A 22,661-nucleotide genomic window follows, 5' to 3' on the forward strand; every position below is an offset into this window, starting at 1 on the left:
GTACAAGTGCAAAGTGTCATTCTCTAAAGGCTGAACGAAGTTGCAGTGGAAACCCCGGAGCTGCTCGGGAGGGATCGCTTGAGACAAGGGGGCAGCCCTTTGGAGGTGGGTCCCTTTGGGCAGATTTCACTGGATGTTCTTTTTATTCTTTAGTTCATGATGCTCTTTCCAGCAGAACTAGCACTGCTCCCTAACTATGCTTCCCATAAATAAAGCACAGCATCAGCTGTCATGTCAGTGGGAGACAAAAACATTTAATATGAAAGCCTTTAAACGGAAGAAGGAAATAAAAAGATAAAGGGCAAATTTTATTTTAGTTTCCTTGCTGGTACATTTTTTTTTTTTTGACAACAAGGGGATGTGAAGGCTTTATCAGCCCACCGTTTGAGGATTTATTCACAGAGTCTTAATGCTTACAGAGAGTGGGGGAGACTTTAAAAACGATAAAGTCAGTACAAGTGGTAAGGAAAGCACTGAACAGATGAGATTGATCAAGTGGCTGAATGACCATATGGAAAATGGGGACTATTCTTCACCTTTTGTATAAGCACTTTGGGATCTATAAAAAGTGCTGTACAGCTGTTCTGAATTGTCAGTACAGTTTTACAGAGCAAGCAGGAACTAGGGTTCCTAATGGAGACAGACAGGAAGGACAGCCGTAAATTAGTTATATAGGGTTAAAGCCCTCTTCATTTTCAAAAAGTTCTTATTACCCAAAGCTTCCCCATGCCCATTCTCCAAGGGATCATTACGGGGGAGTTCTTGGCAGTTCGGGTTTGAAGCAGGCAGACAGACTGCACACCTAGGTACACCAAACCCCCAGACTATTTCCTAACCCTGCATCTATCCCAGCTGTAACTTAGCAACCTGTGCTGGGCACTAGCATCTAAACAGGAATGCAGTCTTGGAGGAGGGAGGTTTAACCTTTCATTAAGCACCACTCCTCTTTCTACCCCTTTCTGTTCACATACCCAGCAACAACAAGAGAGGCACTTCAGAGAATATTTTCCAAAACAGCAAAAGGAGTTAGGTACCCAATTCCTGTCAGCTTTCAATGGGAGATGGGCAGCTAATTCTCTTTTATGCCATTGAAGATCTGCCTCTTTGTCACCAAGACATACATTATGAGATAAACAAACATATCTCACCAACCCAGAGCCTATGAGTCAGCTGCGGCCATAGACGTTAAGTGTTGATGATTCAAACTCTGCTCGTTTCAAGAGCCTGCTTGTGAAAGCTACAAGTTAAACCCACCCTCAGCTTGTGATGCACAGTCATGCTGACCCACAGGCACTCAGCTAACAGAGATGCATTAGAAATACTTAGATGGATGGATACTAGCAGGAACTTAGAAGGATTAATTCAGGCTTGCTAGTGTTCTTGCAAGATTTAGAAACTATTTCTACCTGGCAGACTCTTTTTAAGGATGGCCTCTCAGTTATCTAGGAGGTAGGCTGGGATTTTCTGACCTTTTCCCTTCACCCCTGTCCTGGCTATTTTCTCTCTGCTGTCCTTGGCAGAAGTGCTACCATGACATGAGTCTTCTACATCAGACACACGAGGGTAAAGAAAATAGTACTATCTACCACTCATACAGCCATTTCAACAGTAGGTCTCAAACTGCTTTACAAAGGAGGTCAGTATCATTAGCCCATCTGTAAAATGGAGAAACAGAGGTGCAGAGAGGGAAGTGACTTGCCCATGGTCTCTCAGCAGGCCAGCGGTGGGAACAGAATTCAGATCTCCTGAGTCCCAGTCCAGTATGCTATCCACTAAGCAACACACTCGCTTCCCAGTTTTTCCTACAATAGTTCTTGGCATTTAAATAGCACTTTTCATCTGAAGATCTCATGGCACTTTGGTCAGGCAGGTGTCATCCTGTCTCTCAATTAAGAGTAGAAGTCAAGTGACTTGTCCAAGGCATCACCGTGAGTCAGTGACAGGTTGGAATAGAACCTGGGACCACGATTTTCAGAAGTGACCAATGATTATGGCTGCCCAACCTGAGCTGCCTTAAAGGGACCTGGCTTTCAGAGAGTGGGTACATGACACCCTAATGCATGGCACCCAAAATCAATAATCACTTTTAAACATATTACCTATCTCCTTGCTCCCACATCTGCAGCTTTAACCACTGATGATGTGGCCAAGTGTTGGTCAATCGGCTGTTAGAAGTTAATGTTGGTAATATTTCATTAAACATAAAGCTGTCAACCCCTTTACACAAGTGTCCACATAGGATTAATCCTTCTCAGTCTACACCTTCCATGGATATCATCATCATTTCCCCACAGAAATCAGTCCTGCCTACCAAGAACCTGACAACAGCTAGGCTCCTGGTGTGCTAAGACAACTGATTATCATGCTGACCAGTAGCGTCTCACTGGTTCCTTGCGCTTGCCTGTTGGCTCGTCTTATACTTAGACAGTAGGCTCTTTGGGGCAGGGACCGTCTTTTTGTTCTGTTTGTACAGCGCCTAGCACACCTGGATCTTGGACCTTGACTACTGCAATACAAACATTAATAAATAATATTAACAAATTTATTCGGCAATTAAGTGTATAGACACAAGTTAAATGTGTAATAAATAGCACCAACTCAGTGAGATTCATCCTACAAAAAGAGAATTTCATCAACAGTACAAAAGATACGTGCAGTGTTTGGCCTTTTTCACTCTAGATCAGGTGGTTTAAAAAAATTACAAAATCCATATGTATTTTAAAAAGATATAAGACAGGAGGCACGATGGGAGTTGTCGCAAGCACCAATGGATATGAAGAGCTTGTCCTAGCACATTAAAAGAATAAATGCTGCCTTTGTTTTATCAACTGTTTTAATCAATAAGGCGTGGGAAAGATGGTTAATGTCTTGGACACAGCTGTTGAGTTTCCTCTTTTGTTCAAACATCCTGCCTATGCCATAAAAGGGAACACACGGGGATAAAATTCAACTCAACATGGGATTTCTCCTACTTAACTAATAAGACCTCCTGTTGCTTTGTTTCTGGAGACTGCTTCTCTGTACTGAGTTTCTCTGACAAGCCAGCAGGATATATAATGAATCTGAGGCAACCAGCAGAATGCATAGGTGAAAAAGCCCCAGCAATACTTCAATCTTCAGCGTGGCCAGCAGGGGAGGCAGAAGTGCAAGCTTCATGGTTAGAACACACTTCCATACATTAAGGAACCAGTTCAAACCTTCCTGGGTACTTTATAAAATTACTTCTCAATGCAGTTCCATGGACAGGGAAGCCAGGATTCAGTGGCCTTGTGAAGCTTGCCTGCTGATCCCGAATGTTGAAGCAGCTCTCCATGAACATGGGCACACATGTATCATATTTAGGACACTAATGGAAATAAAATCCACTGGTTATAATGGGTCCGATCACTGCTGGCATAAGGGAGTTAAGCCAATGGAGTTATGCCAGAAGTGAATTTGGTCGTGGCTGTCTGAGTGGAGATTGGGATAACAAGTTTATGATGCTGGGAAGCCTGAGAACAACAGTATCTCAATCCTGCCTAGGTCACTACACTCTGGTGCTATTTTCTCCTCAAAACAAACACTTCTTAATTGTACATAAAACCAAATATATGTAGCCAAACAGCTGTATACACAAAATACAATGCCTGCAGTGCTCATGGAGAATTGATCTCTGCTCATTAAGTGTTGTGGCATTGCCACATTAACACCCGCAAACAAGCCCTCCATCAACATCGTAAGCATTGTGTATCTGCTCTCCAAAAGAATACAAACACATTGCAGCTGCCCGGTATAGACATGTACATTCACCCTGGATGTTCGTTCCCAAGTTCTTTTTTTGTACATACGGAGCGATCACTTTTGGCTGCAGCCATAAGAGCATGATCCTTATGTACACCTGTGTTCTGTCATTTGCCACCCGTTCCCGGTATAAGACACAGCACAACGAAAGCAGACATACAAAGCGTAAGAGATCATCACCTCTCCTCCACCCCCCCCATATCCCAAATCTTTCAAGGCACATGACACTGCCCTCACTCAATCCCACCCACCCCTTGTAAGGGCAAAACAAATACACAACTCTTCTCTGTTAAGCGTCAGTTAAATGCTTGATTCTTGGTGTGCTAGTGAGATAAAAGCATTTTTTAAACTAATGGATCCTAACTCCCATTCCTGATGTTTCCATGGGAAATATTAATTATTTTAAAAAACATTTGCTGATGGGTAAAACCACTTGTTGGTCTTCCCACAGTAAAGGTCAGCTTTAAACCTTCTACCCCTTGGGCAAAGAGATCCCTTGCCCCTTTCTATTAGGTATTAAAAAGAGTGATTATATGTTTGTTTACTCATGGAGCTCAAACACTCACTGGACAGCTAGCTTTGGTGTGCTTCTGGCTCCTTCTCTAGCTCAAGTCCATCTTCTCACAAGCCAAGATTATTGCCCAAAAAATAATCTGTTAAGTGTCTCTCAGAAACAGAGGGAAAGGGGGTCGGGGTAATTCTAAACTGAGAAATTTAGAACTCCTGTCCATCTCTTCCCACATCCAGAGAGGGAATTGTCCCTTTGCACAGACTGAACCAACGGCTCCTCCTTTGCTCCTGGTTAGTGCTCTGAATCAGAGATGTAAAAGGGCTGAGTCCATCTCCACACCAGCATATCCTCTCCTGCTATCCTGTGTGACTCTGTCTGAATCCGTGATTCGTTCGAAGCCAGGAAGTCCACAGCTCTGTTCCAGACCCGCTTCATTTTTTTCCTGAAAGCAGCAGCAAAACGGAATAGTCATCTCTGCCTTATGTTTTCTTGCTTAGCGCACTTGTCACTGCCTACAAAGTGACTCTTAACCTCCTCCCGTTGCCTCTCAAGATAGAGTAAAGGAGATCAAAGCTAACATTTAGAACTAAATCTGAGACAGGGCGTCAAGGCACAAACTCTTTATACACAGTTCTAATACTGTGGAAGCTGAGCCCTCCAGGCACTACAAGCAGGCTTATAGATTGCACAGAATTCCAAACCTGAATTGTGGTGCAAGGAGACCCCAATTAGTAATTTTCCCCAAGGACACCTGCAATAACGTTTGCAGAGATCCCTTAGATTTTAGGACACAAAGTGGAGCTTGCCCTGTTCTGGATCTGTGTCTAGTTATGCTCCCAACTTTCAGTTCAGGATCCCATGCAGGCAAATGAGCTCAAACCTTTTTGATCAGTTCAAACCACATCAGACCTTTTTCCTACCGGTAGTACTGTGACTGATTACGGATGAGAATGATTAAGGCTTTGTACTTCATAACAGCATGAATCTCAAAGTACCCTACAAAGCAGGGATGATCTCCATTTTACCGAAGAGGAAACTCAACTTTAGAGATGAGGCAAATGGCATACTGCAGCAAAGAAAAAACAGAACCCCGTCTACTAACTCCCCATCTTGTGATCACGCTACTCAACCATGCTGCCTCCTTGAAGAGCAACAAACCCAGCAACCTACCTGTAACTGGACAGCATCTCCCATTTACATCTGCCTAATTAGCAATTGCTTTGCTCTGGCCAGTGGGAAACCCAAATTTGATTAGTGATCTTAGTCTCACTCCCATGGCAGGCAATGCACAGAGCCATCCAGGAAAGAGCTACTCTGATGCTCTGGCTACACACTGGATGCCTCATTCTGAAAGGCACAGCACTGCAGTCCTCCTGGCCAGATGATATGACAGAGCAGTGGTGATGTTCAGGAGAACATCTGATTCAAGTTTAGATGACAGAACACAAATAGAACACCCCAACACCCAGGAAAAGCAAACAAAAGCCAATTTCTGCTTGATATGACAATGACAGTACACCTGTGAGAGTGTTCAAAACGTCAGCACTAGGAGAAGAGCTCTGCGTGGCTCGAAAACTTGTCTCTCATCAACAGATGTTGGTCCAACAAAAGATTATCTCACCCACCACCTCTCTCTAATATCCTAGGACTGACATGGCTACAACTTCACTGCATAGCACTAGGAGTGTCACATTTATCCCCAGTAGGTTACAACAATAGTCTGGGTTATGTCAGAATCCTTTACAATCCCAAAGGCCAGACTCATTCCTCTAAAATTCCTCACACCCCGCTCCCCAAGAAGTCCGCTTCCAGTCTGTTACCCACGAAGTGCACTATGACCTGAGCTGAAGGCCCCCTTCCTAAAGGGAAAGAATTTGCTCACCTGCTTTGGGGTGGAATGAGGGTGTCTCGAACGTGAAGGATGCCTACATATGGGTATCGCTCCAACCTCTGTTCCCACTCTTTGTAGTGATCCTGGACAGCATCTGTAGGAGGAAACAGAATGAGGCAAAGGGGAGTGAAATTATCTGAAATGAAGAGACCATTTTAAATCAGATCGCCAAAATGCTGTTGGGTTCTACCTATGATTTTCTTCACCATTTCATACATGGCCTGCTCCTCTTCTTCCATCTTCCGCCAGCGATACTTCAGGAGTAACAGGATCCCCCAGAGGGCAATTAGACCTATGAGTGGACGAACAAAATGGAAGCATGTGCGCTCATATTCATGTGTTCAGTGGATGTTAGCTGCTCTATTTTCTACTCTTATCAGAGAGAGTTTTTATTCTCTGCTCTCCAGGACCTGCCCAGAACTATATCTGTGTTATTCATGTTGTTTATTGTGGCAATCACAACTCATGGGAATTCTGAAAATGACAGTGCCTGAGTCAAACTCCCAAGGGGGGAGGGATTTCTTGGCAGACCTCACCTGTAGTGTTCCCTTTCTGCCAGAAAACTCAGGATGACTACTGGTCTCTACAGCATTAAAATTCAAGACACCTCACTTTGACAGCGCCTACCCCACAATGATCCAGAAGAACAGTCAGGCTTCACTGCTCTCAAAATAAGGGGTCAGAAAGGAGAGGAAGCAAGGCCTTGTGGTTAAGGCACCGGACTGGGACTCATGATATGTAGATTTAAGTCATGACTTTGCCACTGACCCCCTTTATGACCATGAACAAGTCACTCAGTCTCTCTGTGCCTCAGTTACCTATCCGTAAAATGGGAATAATGATACTTCCTTTGTCTGTCTTGTCTATTTAGATTATAGGCTCTTCACAGCATGGCAGGAACGGCCTCTCACTGTGTGTCTGTACAGCACCCGGCAGCTGGGCCCTGATCTCAGCTGAAGCATTTGGGCACTACCACAATACAAATTGACACAGAAATACTACAACTCATTAACAGATGCCAGAAAACTGAATAGTGTTGTACATGGAAGGGATGAGAACAGTCTTTGGACAGGTTATTAATAGACTAACTTTGCAGGCCACCATAACGAATGCTTGAGAAACACTTAAATGAGATGGACAGCTCATGTACTTGCTGATTTGAAATAAAGGAAAAGCACTTACTGCATGACAATGCGTCTCTACAGGTCTCCTTCTATTGCTAGATCACAGGTTAGAGAGAAATTAACTCACCAATTCCTTTAACATTTACCACTAGTTTAATGTGGTTGTGGGAGTGTGTGTAGGGACGGGGAAAGCTCAGCTATTAAGGCTAAGGACTTACTCCAGAAGAAGATGAAAAGGTTCATAATGGCGGTGCTTACTGCCCGGCGGAAACGACAGCCTAACCCCATCCGAGGACGGGTGGATTCGAGGCACACCACCTGGTCTACACTGGTAACCGGTTCTGATGGGTCTTCCCCTTTTAACCTGATGGGGAAAGGCAGAAAACCACCCCTGAAGAGTGCACAGACTCCAGCAACAGACTTTAATCAGGACAAGATGAGCAAACATATTGCAGCAGCTGTAACTCTTTCAGCACACTACGTAGAAAACACTAAAGCATTCTCACTGCTGGTCTTTCCAGAATATTTCAGCACTGGCTGCTTAGCAAGGGAGGAATATGGCTTTAGAAAAGGCAGCAGGATCAGAACTCCCACTGGTAAACTGAAGTCTCCCTCTGCAGACACTTTGACAGCACTTCTCAGTGTGCAGAAGATTAAACTTTAAATTGGATTCCCATCTCTCAGCATAGAGAAATGGAAATGTTTACTGAGTCACTCATCAGCAGTTGTGCAGAGAGCAGCTGAGAGAGTGTGAATGTCTGTGGAGGCTGTACTGTTTTCCTTGCTACAGATGAGCATAAACAGTTTAGCTGGAAAAGTGACACCACATCAAATATGGCTAACGTAAACCAGACAACTTGGAAAACATATATGGCACAGTTCATAACACATTCCCAACTTCACTCGTACATGCACTATTCAATCAGATACCCTTTGCACTTATAGCACAGATAGATAGATTAATCTACATCTACGTTTGCTTCCTTATTGGATCTATTAAATCAGTAGGCATTAGGTAAATTCAGCCTAAAGTGGTCCAATTTGTAAGAGATGGATTAAGAATTTTTTTAAAGCTACCAATTCACTGTAGGGTTGTAATGAATAGCCCACTGTAGACAGGCAGTGCAAATTACTTGAACCCTTAGTCTGGCAGCATGCAAACAACAAGCCATTGGCAGGTTATAGTTGTTTAACTGAGCCTTGCTGTAACTGGAGATACCCAACTGTTTCACAACCACTTTGTCTGATTTATAGTCCAAATCTTAAATGAATGTATAGAAAAGGCAGCAGAATTACCAAGCACAACGATCTTATTTTGTTCCATTTTTACCAGTGCACAGTCAAAATAACTTCACTTAATGTCTGTTAAAAAGCCAATAGCAGTTTTTTAGCACACTGTACATTCTTATTGAGTTTCATAATGAGCTGCCAAACACTGGATCAATTCGGTGAGCTGTTGATGAAGTTGTTAATAATGCATCTGAAGAAGTGGGTTTTTTACCCACGAAAGCTTATGCCCAAATAAATCTGTTAGTCTTTAAGGTGACATCAGACTTTTTTTTTTTTTTTTTTTTTTAAGAAATAGACAACACTTGGAAAATTAGATTACAGCAGTAGCTGTAGGGGGCAGGTTAGGAGGAAAAAACCAATGGAATTCTACTTAAGCTATGCCCACAACTCCAGTGTTTCTGCTGAAATGAGATAAATAGCAGTGAAACAGCTAACTATGTTGACATTTAAATTATCATTACTAGACCCCAGAGTTAATACTGAATGGAGACAGGTCACATCTTTATGAGTTATGTTAGTATGTCCACTGACTCAGGAAGACAATACCGCATTAGGCTACATTAGAATGTTATATTCAACTATAAGGGCTACAGGTTTAATATTCTGTTTCCCTGCATCATTTTCCCTGCATCTATCAGAAACTGATAGAAACATGAAATGTGCTGGTATGGCATAACAATTCACGCTAGTTCAATCTAATCTCTGATAACTGCAAAGGGGGCAACTTCAGATTGCTAATATTTTCCCACCTTGACAGTTCTCCAAAGAAAGTTTGCTTTCAAATACTGTATCTGCATTTTGGTGCTTTAAACTACATTTATAATGGGTCCCTGCCTACAATTAGTGGTTCTTAATATCTCCCACACAGTCCACGAGGACATCCGAATGAGACAGGCATAGGAGCCTTTATAAATATACAGAAAGCACTTATACAGCATTTTATATTTTTCAAAGGGCTGAACAAAACCTTAAGCTGATTTTCACAGGATGATGATTTCTAACTAGACAAAATTCAAGATTGTCAAACACAAATATTCCTCACTCTCCTCTCAAGTGTTAAAATCACGGCTATCCATGAAACATAAGAGGAAATACTCTATCATAGACAGACCCAGCACCCAGTGAAGGTAATGGGAGCCTTTCCATTGATCAGGTATTCTGTTAGTAATACATACTTATGCTGACACACTCTGAAGATGCCATTCACTTTTTTTTTTTTAAATAGCAACCTTCATCCTCAGATCGCACAGCATTTTACTAACTAACAGGATTGCTTCAGTCAGTAATGACATTCAGTCACCTCAGCGGTGGAATGTGGCTGCACATTAGAACACCAAAGCCCCATTTTGCAGCAGAAATACTGAAGAGAGTAGTATCCAATGAAAAGAGTTGGGGAGAATTTTACAAGGCAGATTCTAATCACACAGATTTGGAACACGGGCAGGACATGTGGACTAACACTTCAAAAATTTTTGCAGCACTGTTGTAGCACTGTTGATCCCCAGATATTACAGAGAGACAGTCGGTGAGGTAATATATTTTGCTGGACTAACGTCCGGTTGGTGAAAGAGAGAAGCTTTCAAGCTACACAGACCTGAAGTAGAGCTCTGTGTGCTTGAAAGCTTGTCACTTTCACCAACAGAACTTAGTCTAATAAAAGGTACTACCTCACCCCTAAATCTTGCAGTAAGTGCCAGGGGATCTTTAATAACCACAAGAATTCAGGACCTCAGATTTATCCATCATTTGAAAGACAGCAGCTCCATGAGCACAATGCACCCTAACGCAACGCTGGGACACTGACTCACCTATCGAATCACCAACAGTTACTGCAGCACGCTATTTTTAATTTGGAGGTTCTCCCATTCAAGTACTGACAACCCCAATCCTGGATTATTTTATGAGATCTAACAGGATAGGTGATATTCCAACAAGCCAATATACACTAAATATCAAATTACATAAGAGCAGCCAGTGCTGTAAATTATAACGTGAACAGCTTGTACTGCTACTCACTCACCATATCCCTAAATCATTGTTACTGTTCAGTATCCATTGCAGGGCATCTTCAAACTTCTCTGGGGAACCGCCGGTTACATTCTACATAGAAGAATCCATAAGAAGATTAATTCTGCATTCATTTGAGAAGGTGGAATAACATTATTGCCTTGCTGTAATGGGAGAAATTGCTCTACCTGCATCCTCCCCCCCCCCCCCCCCCCGATTACATCTTATCATCAATTTAACTAACTCAGCAAACTGGCAGAGAGGTAAACCAAATCTACACACCGGCCTGGAATCTTGACTGTAATTTATAACTTGGTATATCATACATGAAGCACACTGTAAAACAATATTCTCCCTACACTTCTGCTAAATACAACATAATCTTGCTGACAATTTTCTATGAAGAAGTGGAACATTAGGTCAAAGCAGCCTGCCTTCTATCACTTCGGGGTGAGTTGGGGAAAACCTTACTGCTGCCAGTACAGTACAATACAGGGACATTTCTGGCATCAGAAGACTGACAACTAAGGAACAATCATTAGTTAGATTTACAACAGCTAAATCAGTGTTGTCAGAGAGATGGAGTAGAAGATTGTTTTCTGAAAGAAATGCGGAGAACAGGACTGGCCAAAGGAATGACTGGAAAGACTCAGAACCAGATGAAGAAATGAACCAGATGGTACATTGTTTTATAAAGCAATAAATAACTGATAGAAAGACATTAACTACAATACACAACAATTAACACTCATTCCCATCCTACTTACCGCCACATGATCCTTTGCTTCACTAACCAGAATGCATTTACTTTTTAGCTTCTCAGGGTTTCCACACTCAAAACTACCTAGAAAACAAGTCAAGGAGATGGAAACAACCCATAAAAAAACCACAACTTAGACAATCAGGAAATGCCCTGAAGGATCTGGAAGCGGTATTCTTTTAAATCAGTTTTAGCTGTAGCCAAAATGCTTACACAGAAGATTGGAGTTAAATATTCTAGCCAGATAATGTTATGACCTTTAATAAAATTTGTAGCTACTGTATATAGGCTAAGACAAGGGTTCTCAAACTGGGGGTTGACCCCCTCACAAGGTTCTTATATGGGGGGTCATGAGCTGTCAGCCTCCACCCCAAACCCCACTTTGCAGCCAGCATTTATAATGGTGTTAAATATATAAAAAGTGTTTTTAATTTATAAGGAGGGGTCGCACTCAGAGGCTTGCTATGTGAAAGGGGTCACCAGTACAGAAGTTGGAGAACCACTGGCCTAAGATAAGGGCAATCAAATCTATTGCTTCAAGGTATATGCTACCCACCACAGGAGCCAAGAAGAATACCGTCATCTCACTCTACAAAACTGCGCATTTGGCCAAATGCACTAGGAACACTTTCCATCAGGTATGGTGCATGTTCAACTTGACTGATCAATGTTACAGTGGAGTATACCTCCCTGCTTCAACCTTCTACTAGAACAAAGACAAATGTTGAAGGAAAGTCCACAAACCCAGACTATGAAAACCTGACTTGAAAAGAAATCTGAACATATCTATTAAATAACTGCTACTATGCTATTGAGTACAATTTTAAAAAGTGATTTAGGCACTTAGGAGCATAAGACTCACTGAACATGTAAAGGAGTTGGGCTCCTAAGTTACTAAATCACTTTTCAAAGTGGAAGTCAAGCACTTTTGACAATTCTACGCATTAGCACAATATTAATAAGATTTGCTTGACTGAATAATGAGAAGATATAAGAAACTTCTAATTGCATTTCCTTCTCCAACATGAAACCATTAGTCATTGACCTGGGTAGCCACTTGTATTCTAATGTTTAGTTGGACTGTTTTGGCCAGTGTTCTAAGACAATGCTTTATATAAATACATGGAAAAGCTCTGCTGTTGGACTCTGGTATCTTGCAAGCATTTGAGGCACTGGGGTAAAAAAGTTATAAAGTTGAGTATTTGCATCTCAAATTCCCAATATATGATCTGCAAATAACAGCTCCATACGAACACAGGTACCTAGGCAGCGACATAAGTGCATTAGTAAAGCACAATTCACATTTAAAGAAAACATTTTCTTCACCTTTTGCCTGCTTTCTCCGTGCCCCTCAAGTCATTTGCACAAGGAAAATGTCCAGCCAGCTGGGAGATGCAGTTTGCTGAACCCTCCTAAGTGCTTTATAATGACAATCAGAACTTACCAGCTTGTATTGCCAGGTAGTTATATAATTCATACAGCATGGTCATTAAAATGTCCTTCTGTTTAGCTTGACAGAACTGAAAATCAAAAATAAATAATAAACATCAAAACATCAATAGCAACAAGATAGCAATTAGATCAGCCAAAATACAAAAATAAAATACTAATGAAAGTGTATGTTCAGTTGCGCTCTACTTCATCTGGTAAAATTAAAATACAGGATTACTGAGGCAAGAAGTCTAAGGGCCTAATCCTGTAAATTGCTGAGCACCTCCCGTGAAATGCAATTACTTCAAAGTCCCAAACATCACAGCCTTCTACTCCAACAGCAGCTGAGGGAGCAGTTCCTTCAAACTCAGGTACAGTAAATAGATTTATGATAGACTTCCCCAGAACATCACAAGAGACCAACTATCAATTTACCAGCATATATCACCACTCTGAATTTGATACAGAAGTCTGTCTCTCTCAATAGTGCATTATGGAATAAATCAGGGCTGCACAAACACATCTCAACAGAGATTAGGGATTTAGCTTTATTAAAGCTTCTGTTAGAAAAGCTGACTATATAGGTAAAATCTCTGTCACAAATCAAAGTCACTTATGTTACAATTAACTAAAGAACATAATACCAAGTGATTCAGATCTTCAGTAGTTTAAATCTACAACTTTCAGATTCTTCTATACAGTCACAATCTAGTCTGGCCTAAAACCAAAAAACAAAACAAACAAACAAAAAGCCTATTAAATCTAACTTTGGTAAACCACTACATTCCTCCTGTAAAATGATACAGGCTATTTGGCAGTGATATTGACAGTAACTGATTTGTGAAATTTGCTAGAATAGTTAACTGTCTGTGAGATGGATGCCCCTACCCTACGGATTTTTAAAAAACGAACTTTAAATTTACACTTACATCATCTGTCCTTGTCTCACAATCCACAGTTAACAGTTTAACTGAGAGAGAGAAGAAAATAAGGGTTAGTCAGCTGGAAAATAAAAACTCTGACAGAGAAAATAACTAGTGATTAAAGCAGTGGTTAAAAATAGCTACTTTTAAAGCATCTGATTCTTCTACCATTCATCCCATTGAGTATTACCTTACTAGTCAAACGGTGCTTTTGAAACAACTACAGTAGGCCATATCGAAACCTAAATTAGTAACATACACATATCAGAGCAGAAACAAGGAATTTTGTTTAATAGGCAAATAGGCTGGAGTTTACAAACCATTTTGCAAATAATTCTAGAGAGAAATGTTTTATGCTCTTGCCGTATTCACTGACTTTGAGAAAACAGGGCAGCGTGCTCACCTAGTCAATGCACAAAACACTCACACCCGTGTTGCGTTTTGGCAACCACACTTTGTAACCGACTTCCACATACCCTTTTCCTTCATTTTGGAACCAGGCAAACAACATTTCTGTGAATTTAATCTGCTACAGTAGGGCTATAGGATGTCACTTTTTTTTTGCATATTTAAGCTCAAATGTTCTTGGAGGTAAGCAGCAGAAGGCAATTTCAAGTCTTGTACTTTTGAAGTGGACACTGGATCAAGGACACTGGATGACTGTGCTTTGTAGAAAATGACATTAAAACAGATGATGGGCAATTACACGGGTAGTACATCATTATGATGGAGGATCATAAAATATGTCCTCAGTGCTAGATGAAAATTTAACTCCCCATAAAAATCTATGGATTTGAAGAATCTCAAACCAAGTTCACCTGAGAGGAAAGAGGGAAAAAAAGAAGGAAAAACCCCCACTCACAAGACACTTTTCCATGACTAACAAGGTGTCCCAAGGATTGGGGAGACAAGAGGCAAAGACAACACATGAAGACAGGGAGAAGAAAAATAAATGCAGTGAAGATGGACAATAGAGGGGATGGAAACAAGAGGGGACTGAAGAGAAAGGAGAGAGGAAAAGGGGGGAAGCGATTTTAAAAAGTGTTTAATCCCCCACGTACGGTTCTCCTCTGCCCCCAGAAGCCAGCCTGGCCCGATCATCTTCACCCAGAGGATGCCTAGGAAAATCACTAACAACACCAGGGTGGCCAGGTACAGGAACCAGGACAGGTAGAACTCCAGACCCTTAGCCTTTCCTACTGCCCCCTGCTTGGGGGCTGCCCCTGTCAACTGACTCGTGGAGGTTAACCTTTCTCCCCCTGTCCTCCACGGGATCCTGCGGATTAATCCCCCTACTACTGTTGCTGTCCCCCCCTGGGTGCTGGGGGTTAACCCCCCATCTCTTGTCCCACTTTGGGTGCTGGGGGTTAGCCTCCTTTCTGTCTCCCATTGGGTGCTGGGGGTTAAACCAACATCTCTCGTCCTCCACTGGGCGCTGGGGGTTAACCCCACATCCCTCGTCCCTCGCTGGGCGCTGGGGGTTAACCCCACATCCCTCGTCCCTCGCTGGGTGCTGGGGGTTAACCCCACATCCCTCGTCCCTCGCTGGGTGCTGGGGGTTAACCCCACATCCCTCGTCCCTCGCTGGGTGCTGGGGGTTAATCCCACATCCCTCGTCCCCCACTGCGTGGTGGGGGTTAACCCAAAATCCCTCGTCCCCCACTGTGTGGTGGGGGTTAACCCAAAATCCCTCGTCCTTCCCTGGGTGCTGGGGGTTAACCCCACATCCCTCGTCCTCCCCTGGGTGCTGGGGGTTAACCCCACATCCCTCGTCCTCCCCTGGGTGCTGGGGGTTAACCCCACATCCCTCGTCCTCCCCTGGGTGCTGGGGGTTATCTCTCTTTCTGCCTCCCAGTGGGGCCTGGGGGTTATCTCTCTTTCTGCCTCCCAGTGGGGCCTGGGGGTTATCTCTCTTTCTGCCTCCCAGTGGGGCCTGGGGGTTATCTCTCTTTCTGCCTCCCAGTGGGGCCTGGGGGTTATCTCTCTTTCTGCCTCCCAGTGGGGCCTGGGGGCTAACTCCCTTTCTGCCTCCCAGTGGGGCCTGGGGGCTAACCTGACATCTCTGGTCCCACACTGGGAGCTGGGGTTGAACCCCCTTTCTGCCCCCCACTGAGTGCTGGGGGCAAGCCCCCCAGGGGCTGCTGTCTTCCCCAACTGGGCCCAAGGGTTTAGCTCCTCTGCTACATCCCTGCGGGGGGGCTGGTATCCATCATCTTCTTCCTCCTCCGAGCCCTCCTCCTCTTCCTCCTCCTCACTCTCCCTACGGCCCTGGCTGTGGGCGCTGTGTGCCTGGGGGCTGGGGTTGCGGCGAGGGTGGGAGGCCGAGGCCGGCTCAGGCCTGGAGGCGCTGCCCGTGCTCTGGCTCCTCCGCCCGGCCGCCCCCTCCGCCCGCAGGCGCCTCAGTTTCTTCACGTAGAGCTCGCGGGTGGAGTCGGTGATGGGCCCCGGCTGGAAGCCCAAGGCCCGCAGCTCCCTGCCGAGCTCGGCGTCGGACAGGCCGGCCATACTGGGGGCTGCTGTCTTCCCCGACTGGGGCCTAGGCGCCTCCTCCGCCCGCAGGCGGCCCAGCTTCTTCACGTAGAGCTCGCGGGTGGAGTCGGTGATGGGCCCCGGCTGGAAGCCCAAGGCCCGCAGCTCCCTGCCGAGCTCCGCGTCTGACAGGCCGGCCATGCCCGGAACTGCCGCCCAAGCAGAGGGCCGGAAGCGCTCTGTGAGAGGGGAAGCGAGGGCCGCCATCTTGGGAGAGGCGGAAAGGCGGCCTCTAGCCTCCATCGTGGGAAGGTCAAGGTAAGCGCTATGCAGCGCCGAGCCGGGCTATTGAGCCCGCCATCTTGGAAAGGTCGAATAGTCCCAAATGCCCCCCCCCCCATGGACGCCATCTTGGGGAGGTCAGAGCTCTGGTCCCAAGGGCCGGCTCTCAAGCCCGTATCGTGCAGGGGCTGGGCTGGGAGGCTTTCTGCCTTTCACGGGAAACAAGTTAGACACAGGGGGATAGGGTGACCAGATGTCCTGATTTCATAGGGACAGTCCCGATTTTTGGGTCTTTTTCTTATATAGGCTCCTATTACCCCCCACCCCCGTCCTGATTTTTCACACTTACTGTCTGGTCACCCTAAAGGGGGGTAGCGCAGCCTTTTATTTGTGATTGCTGCAGCTAGATGCCCTCGTGTCATTGCTTCCGATGACCCATCGGTGGCACAGTGCATTGCAGGGCGGTGACACTTGGCTGCCAGGTTGCACTGCAGAGGGTGACCGAAGAGATGTTGCATTGCCATGGGGCGAAGCTTTGGTGGCAGTGCCATCCTGGGGGGAGGTGGGGCTTTGGTGCCAGGCTGCCGAGTGACATGGTAGTGGCTTTTGCTGCTGCAGGGTAACAGGTGGACACTTCTATGCGCCTTGGCATTGTTATGCAACAGCCTCGTTGTACCCTATGCCATTACTGAGCAGGTTACTCTTTTATGCCACTTTTCAATACAGCAAGAAGATGTGCTTGAGGTGTCACCAGGGTGCACCAGATTTGTCCCCGAGATAAAACCCAGGCACCCTAAATTGCCTCTGTTTTAAAAGCAGTCTCTCTTGTGCCATTTTATATTCCCAGTGAACACTTGGTTAGTGATCAAAGATAGTGGAATAGGTAGGAATGGCCCTCGCTTGAGGAGACCCAGCTTTGAGAACCGCAGACTGAAAGTAGTTTGACGTCAATGAATCCAGAAAAGCTTGGTAACGCTGCCCCTTGCCACGCCCATAGTTGTGTGTCTTCCTGTGTTCATCGACAACTGATATCACTGGTGCAATGATAACAGTGGGGAACCTACCAATAGTTGACATTTGTGAAGAGAAAGAGACAGCTCTTAACGCCAGATGTCCCTTCTCAATTCTCACTGGTCCACCTAACTTTCTCCTTATCGAGCCCCCTCTCAGCTTTCATCAACCCTTCTTAAATGTATTAATTTAAAGTATGAATCTGCACCACTGAAGCTGATGGGAGCAGGAGCAGGCCCCTCAGATTTATTGGAGGAAAGGGAGTTGTTTGAAGCTTATAACTTAAAAAAACAGCTTTGATTTGAAAATTAAATTTGTCATCAGTGATGTAGAGTAATTGCTTTTTGCTGTTGCATATAATAATATAATCAAAGTGGCTGAAATATTGTTTATTATTGGAATGTTATTAAAGGTAACGAGGACCTTGTGACTAATGCACATGCACAGTGCCTACATAGGAGTTTTTATGATTAGAGCTATGAGGACCACCAACCCGCCATCTGATATTAGCAGCAGTGTGTAACTGCCAAGCTGGGTAAAATAAATGTAGTGATCACATGCTGCTGCTTTTCTGGAATAGAACGTAATAACCTTAGAATAGATGTTATAGGCATGCATGTATAGGCATGCTCACACACACATTGGGGCATGCTCCTGCTTTGTGTCCGCACAGTTATTCTAGGTGACATCAGCTTGGCACTGCCAGAGTGCTGGTATGTTAAAGCCTATCACGGTTGGTTCCAGCAGTACAAAAATCTTCTTTCTTCTGCTCCCCTCAGTTACACAGGTTTAGGTTCCCTTTTAAGTTGAGAGGAGACCTTTGAAGTGTGAAACATTTCTGCTGGATTCCACCGGGTACAGTTGGCTGGATCAGCAGGCAGAACCATTACAGAATCATGTCATCTGATTAGAATTTGCATCTTGTACAGTTTCAGGGAGTGATTGTGCCTTTGATTTTATTTGATGTTTTAAATAAGAGGAAAAGTTGGTATGGTTGCTTCTGTCTCCTAGTATCCTCCTTTCATACTCATTTTGCTCTCATCACTTATTACAATTTAGGCCATCAGATCGAGCCATTCTAGGTCTTCCTGAAGAAGGTGGTTGCAAAATACTCTACAATTTAGTTAGCAAACACAAACACCCGCTTAGCAGACACCAGGCGGTCCAGTGAAGAATGACACTCCATTCTGCTTGGAAGTCTGGAAGTGCTAATCTTAGCCTCCTGTGTTCACTAACTGGAAAGCACAATTAACAGCTAATAATTTGGAGCCATGTAAATACAGAATGAGAATATTCTGCTAATGCTCCATTTCTGCAGACTCAGGGGTTTTAGCTAGTTTGGATAAACTCAGGCCACACATGCAGACTTCAAACCCACCCAAGCATGCAAACCCAGTCCAAATTCCACCCATTTTAAGGGCACCTATCCCTAGTTAAGAGACCAGGCCAAATTCATGCCTACTGCAACCTCACATGGATGTCAGTGGGCATATGCCAAGAATGAGTCTGGCCCAGCATTAGGATTTACTCAGTGACTGCCTGTTTTCAGAAACCACCCTGAAATATAGACTCCTGGACTTTAAGACCAATCTTCAATCCTGCCCCCATCTATTTTAGCAGGCTATATTCTTTAAGCAACTGATTGTTTTGGTCCCCTGAGTGAACATTTAAGACAAGTTTCATTATAATTCCTCTTGGCTGTTACCTTTGCAATTGAATGGCAGCTACAGTGGGATAATTATATAGATAATTATGGGCTGGGTTGGCCCATCTTCATCAGTGAGTAGAGGGGTCCCAGAACTGGCTGGTGAGGAAGTGTGTGTGTGTGGGGGGGGGGGGCACGGATTTGTGGCTCCACCACTTCCTCCCTTCTGTGTGGTAGGGATGATGAGAGAGACTGAATGAGGAATGCGTAGGGGCTGACCTTATGCAAGATGAGGCCTCCATCCCCTGTGTAGGACCAGGGAGGCTGTCACCCCCTGCTCCTTCTGTGGAACCCAACCGCCCCTTATAGAAAACTAGTGCACACTGAGTCTCATGGAGTGACCTGGCTGCCCACTTACCCTTGCCAAAGGTGCACAGATACCACGGTGATGGGCACCGTCTAAGATGATAGATGGCTACTTCTGTTTGAGGCTGTAGATTGGCCCATAGTACCATTAGCTGCTAAGCAGCTACCTGTTTTTTTCCCAGTGTCTCACCCAGAGTGCAGATTAGAGATACTATTGGGTCTGCTAGTTGTAATTTCTATGGGCCCTTTTCTGTCACTCCTGCTCACGTTGTGTGGTACCATAATCCATGAGTAGCCCCACTGATTTCGAAGGGGTTACCTGCAGAGTGAGGTTCCACCCAGTGTGCGTACAGATGGCAGAAACAGGCCCTAAGAAGTTTGCAGAGACAGGCTAAAATGTTCAAAGCCACCTAAGTTTGAACCCCCAGTTCCCATTAAAATTAATAGAAACTGGGCCTTCAAGTCCCTGTGGTGACTTTGACCATCCCTGCTTTAGTTACTGTAGGATTGACCATGGCTGAGACTAACATGGCCACATGGAGGGAGCAGGGAGAAGTTACTCCCTCCACAGCAGCATGACTGCATTAGATCTGCCTAGATTGTGGTAGTGGGCCACAATCTGATGCTCCCTACCTGAATGGAGAGGAAGGTTTGAGTGAGTAGATAGATGTGGAGTCATGGATGCACCATCCCCATGCACCTCCTGGATGCAGGGGGCGGGGGAAGGGGGAGTATCCCACATCACAAAAAGGGGTGTAGCCGATTAACTCCCACCCAGTACAAGAGGGAAGGTAGTTCCAAGCCCTGACCCAGCTCTCTCTAGTTACATGGTTAATTGGTGACACCCCTTTTTGTGGTGTGGGATACTCTTCACTTACACTGGATACTCACAGGGTATTTGTGCCTGCCAGACACCCTATCACTCATGAGCGCAGCACGGGTGCGGCTGGAACTTTTCTTATCTCTGGCCAGATTGTGTGACATGTCCTGAGTCTGCCTGGCTTTCTGAGGAGGTTAAGGCCCTGTATTTAGTTCCTCTTTTTCATTTCCCCACTCTCCAGCTTAGCTAGAGAAAAATGTGATCAGTTTCTTGAGAGGTGAGTTCACAGCTACCCACGTATTGGCTTGCGGTAAGGTAATGGAGTTTGCTGCCCTGGAAACTGGATGAGCTGCTGCTAGCAAAAGGAATGATTTGAGCTGATGGTGGTAATCGAATGCTGACAATAGGAGGAAAAAGGGAAAGGAAAAGAACTGACACTTCTAAGCAGCCGGCTGGGATGCTGTGCATACAGATGGGTGTGGGAGCCAGCTTTCTGTTTGGTTCATTACAGGGGTGACATCAGAGGCAGGAAGGTTGAAGGGACAGGAAACAGGAGTGTGTGTACAGAGCACCAGCAGAAAGGAGAAGGCTAGTTAAAAAGACCCTGTCAAAATAGGTCAGGCCTAGAAAGGGGCCCGCTCTGATGATAGTGAGGGTTAGAAAACTGACTGTACATATGTCCCCTTCTTACAGCTCAGAACTGTTTCATGTGTGTATTTGGAGCCAGATCAGCCAGACAGGGACAAAAGTATGTTCTCATTCTCTCTCTCTGTAACTCCTCTTAGCCCTGCAGAGCTACTGGAGAGGGAGCTGGGTTCTACTCTGGCTTGTGCCTCAGCTGAAGAGGCATGAGCTACGTGCTGACTGGCGAAGCCATCTTCTGCCCAGGTAAAAATCTGAAGTGGGAGGTCGCACCCTTTAGAGCCACAACTGGATCTCATGCATCCTGCATGGGAGACAGGGTCAACCATGTCCATAGCACCAACCACCCCTCCCTTAGACTCCATGGAAGTCTCCTCAGGTTGTGGGCTCCACCCCTGGGGCGGTGAGATTTTGCCTCGGCCCCATTGCCAGCCCTCAGGACAAAGCTCAAGTTGCCACAGCCAGAGGTTCTTTTGGGGAACCTCCTCTGCACTGGGCAGTGTCCCTGCATGGGGGGAGCTCTGGGAGCATCTACCAACTGGGGAAGCCCTCACAGGGCAGCGTCACAAAGAGCGGAGTGAAAGAGATCGGGCGGGTGCAGCCTTGTGCCCGGAGCAAGTCTGAGACCCACACAGCTGTCAGGAGATCTGCAGGGCTTGGGAGCAGAACCTCATAGGTTTTCCTTCAAGAAGAGCCTCACCCAGTTTTCCTTCCCTGTCCCGTGGTTTTCCCCTCGTAGGACGGAACAGCTCAGGTTTGTAGTGAATGCCCCATTAAGAACAACAGGCCTGTCTCTGATCTCACTTATGCTGTAAATCTGGTAAGTCAGTGAGCCAGATCCTCAACTGGTGCAAACTGGGCTGGCTCCATGGAAAACCAAAGATCCTGCCCTATGAGACTGCACTGTTTTCATTTCAGCCTTGCTGAATGCATCACATTCATTATCTTCTCTCCTCAGATTCAATTACCAGTGATTTTTATAGTGTAACCTGCCCCTTCACCAACAATCCCTGCAAAACTCCAGCTATGTTAGCCTGATCAGTCTGTGCAGTGGAAATATGAGTTTGAATTGCCTGTTAAAGTTGGTAAGCACTCCTGACTACATGTACTGTTACATGGGAGGAGATTTATCTTCTCCTAAGGGGGGACTGACTTTCAAAACACAAAGTACAGAGCAGTTCCAATTGCATGTGTGTTATTTTGGCACTAACACTGCAGCTATTTAAATGATCCACAGTGACAGCAGAATTTATGTTAAATTGGGAGGATAAAATTGGATTGGAATTGGATACTTGTCACTCAGACGTATCATTTGTCTCACTATTTCACACCTTACAGATGTTAAATTCCATGGTACCTATAGAGTGACTGTTCTTAATTGAGCAAAAGGCATGTAAATGCATTGTAATTAATATTACATTAAAGTGGAATTAATCATTTACATTCAGTTGTGTTTGCAAAGTAGAAATAAACATGGATCTGTGTGTGTTATTGCACGGCAGAAGTGAGCATGGACCATAAGCCGTGTGTATTCACAGTGTAGTAGCTATGGGTAAAGTGCACCTGCCTGACAGTAAGATGGATCTTCATATAGTTATGGTGAATTGCCAGTATTACCATGATGTGTGGTCCAGCAGGAGGGAGTGTTCTGTAGTGATTAAAGCAGGGAACAGCGAGTCAGGACTTCTGGGTTCTGTTCCCAGCTATGG

General features: G+C 44.9%; 1 protein-coding gene and 1 long non-coding RNA gene across 8 annotated transcripts; one reads left to right on the top strand and one right to left on the bottom strand.

Moving 5' to 3' along the window:
• Window positions 1-294: 294 nt before the first annotated feature.
• LEMD2 (LEM domain nuclear envelope protein 2) lies at window positions 295-16,498 on the bottom strand. 7 transcript variants are annotated; one of them, XR_005598321.1, is made up of 10 exons: window positions 14,779-16,417; window positions 13,724-13,764; window positions 12,808-12,883; window positions 11,371-11,447; window positions 10,617-10,696; window positions 7,525-7,670; window positions 6,373-6,474; window positions 6,174-6,276; window positions 4,347-4,733; window positions 295-2,506 (listed from the first exon to the last, which is right to left on the bottom strand). XR_005598321.1 is itself a non-coding variant. In XM_039538201.1 (10 exons), the coding sequence occupies exons 1-10, from the start codon at window positions 16,487-16,489 to the stop codon at window positions 4,583-4,585; spliced, it is 2,322 nt and encodes a 773-aa protein (XP_039394135.1). In that variant the 5' UTR covers window positions 16,490-16,498. The 7 variants fall into 7 exon arrangements, 6 of the variants coding, with proteins under 6 accessions (XP_039394132.1, XP_039394135.1, XP_039394136.1 ...); XM_039538201.1 differs by lacking the exon at window positions 295-2,506 and having other exon boundaries at window positions 4,583-4,733; window positions 14,779-16,190; window positions 16,356-16,498; XM_039538202.1 differs by lacking the exon at window positions 295-2,506 and having other exon boundaries at window positions 4,583-4,733; window positions 14,779-16,099; window positions 16,265-16,498.
• On the top strand, window positions 16,376-22,516 carry LOC120405022. The gene is made up of 3 exons (XR_005598322.1): window positions 16,376-16,504; window positions 21,096-21,198; window positions 21,911-22,516. It is a non-coding gene; the product is annotated as an uncharacterized LOC120405022 (long non-coding RNA).
• Window positions 22,517-22,661: the final 145 nt, after the last annotated feature.

The sequence above is a fragment of the Mauremys reevesii genome, linkage group 4, assembly GCF_016161935.1.
Source record: "Mauremys reevesii isolate NIE-2019 linkage group 4, ASM1616193v1, whole genome shotgun sequence".
Taxonomy (NCBI): Eukaryota; Metazoa; Chordata; order Testudines; family Geoemydidae; genus Mauremys; species Mauremys reevesii.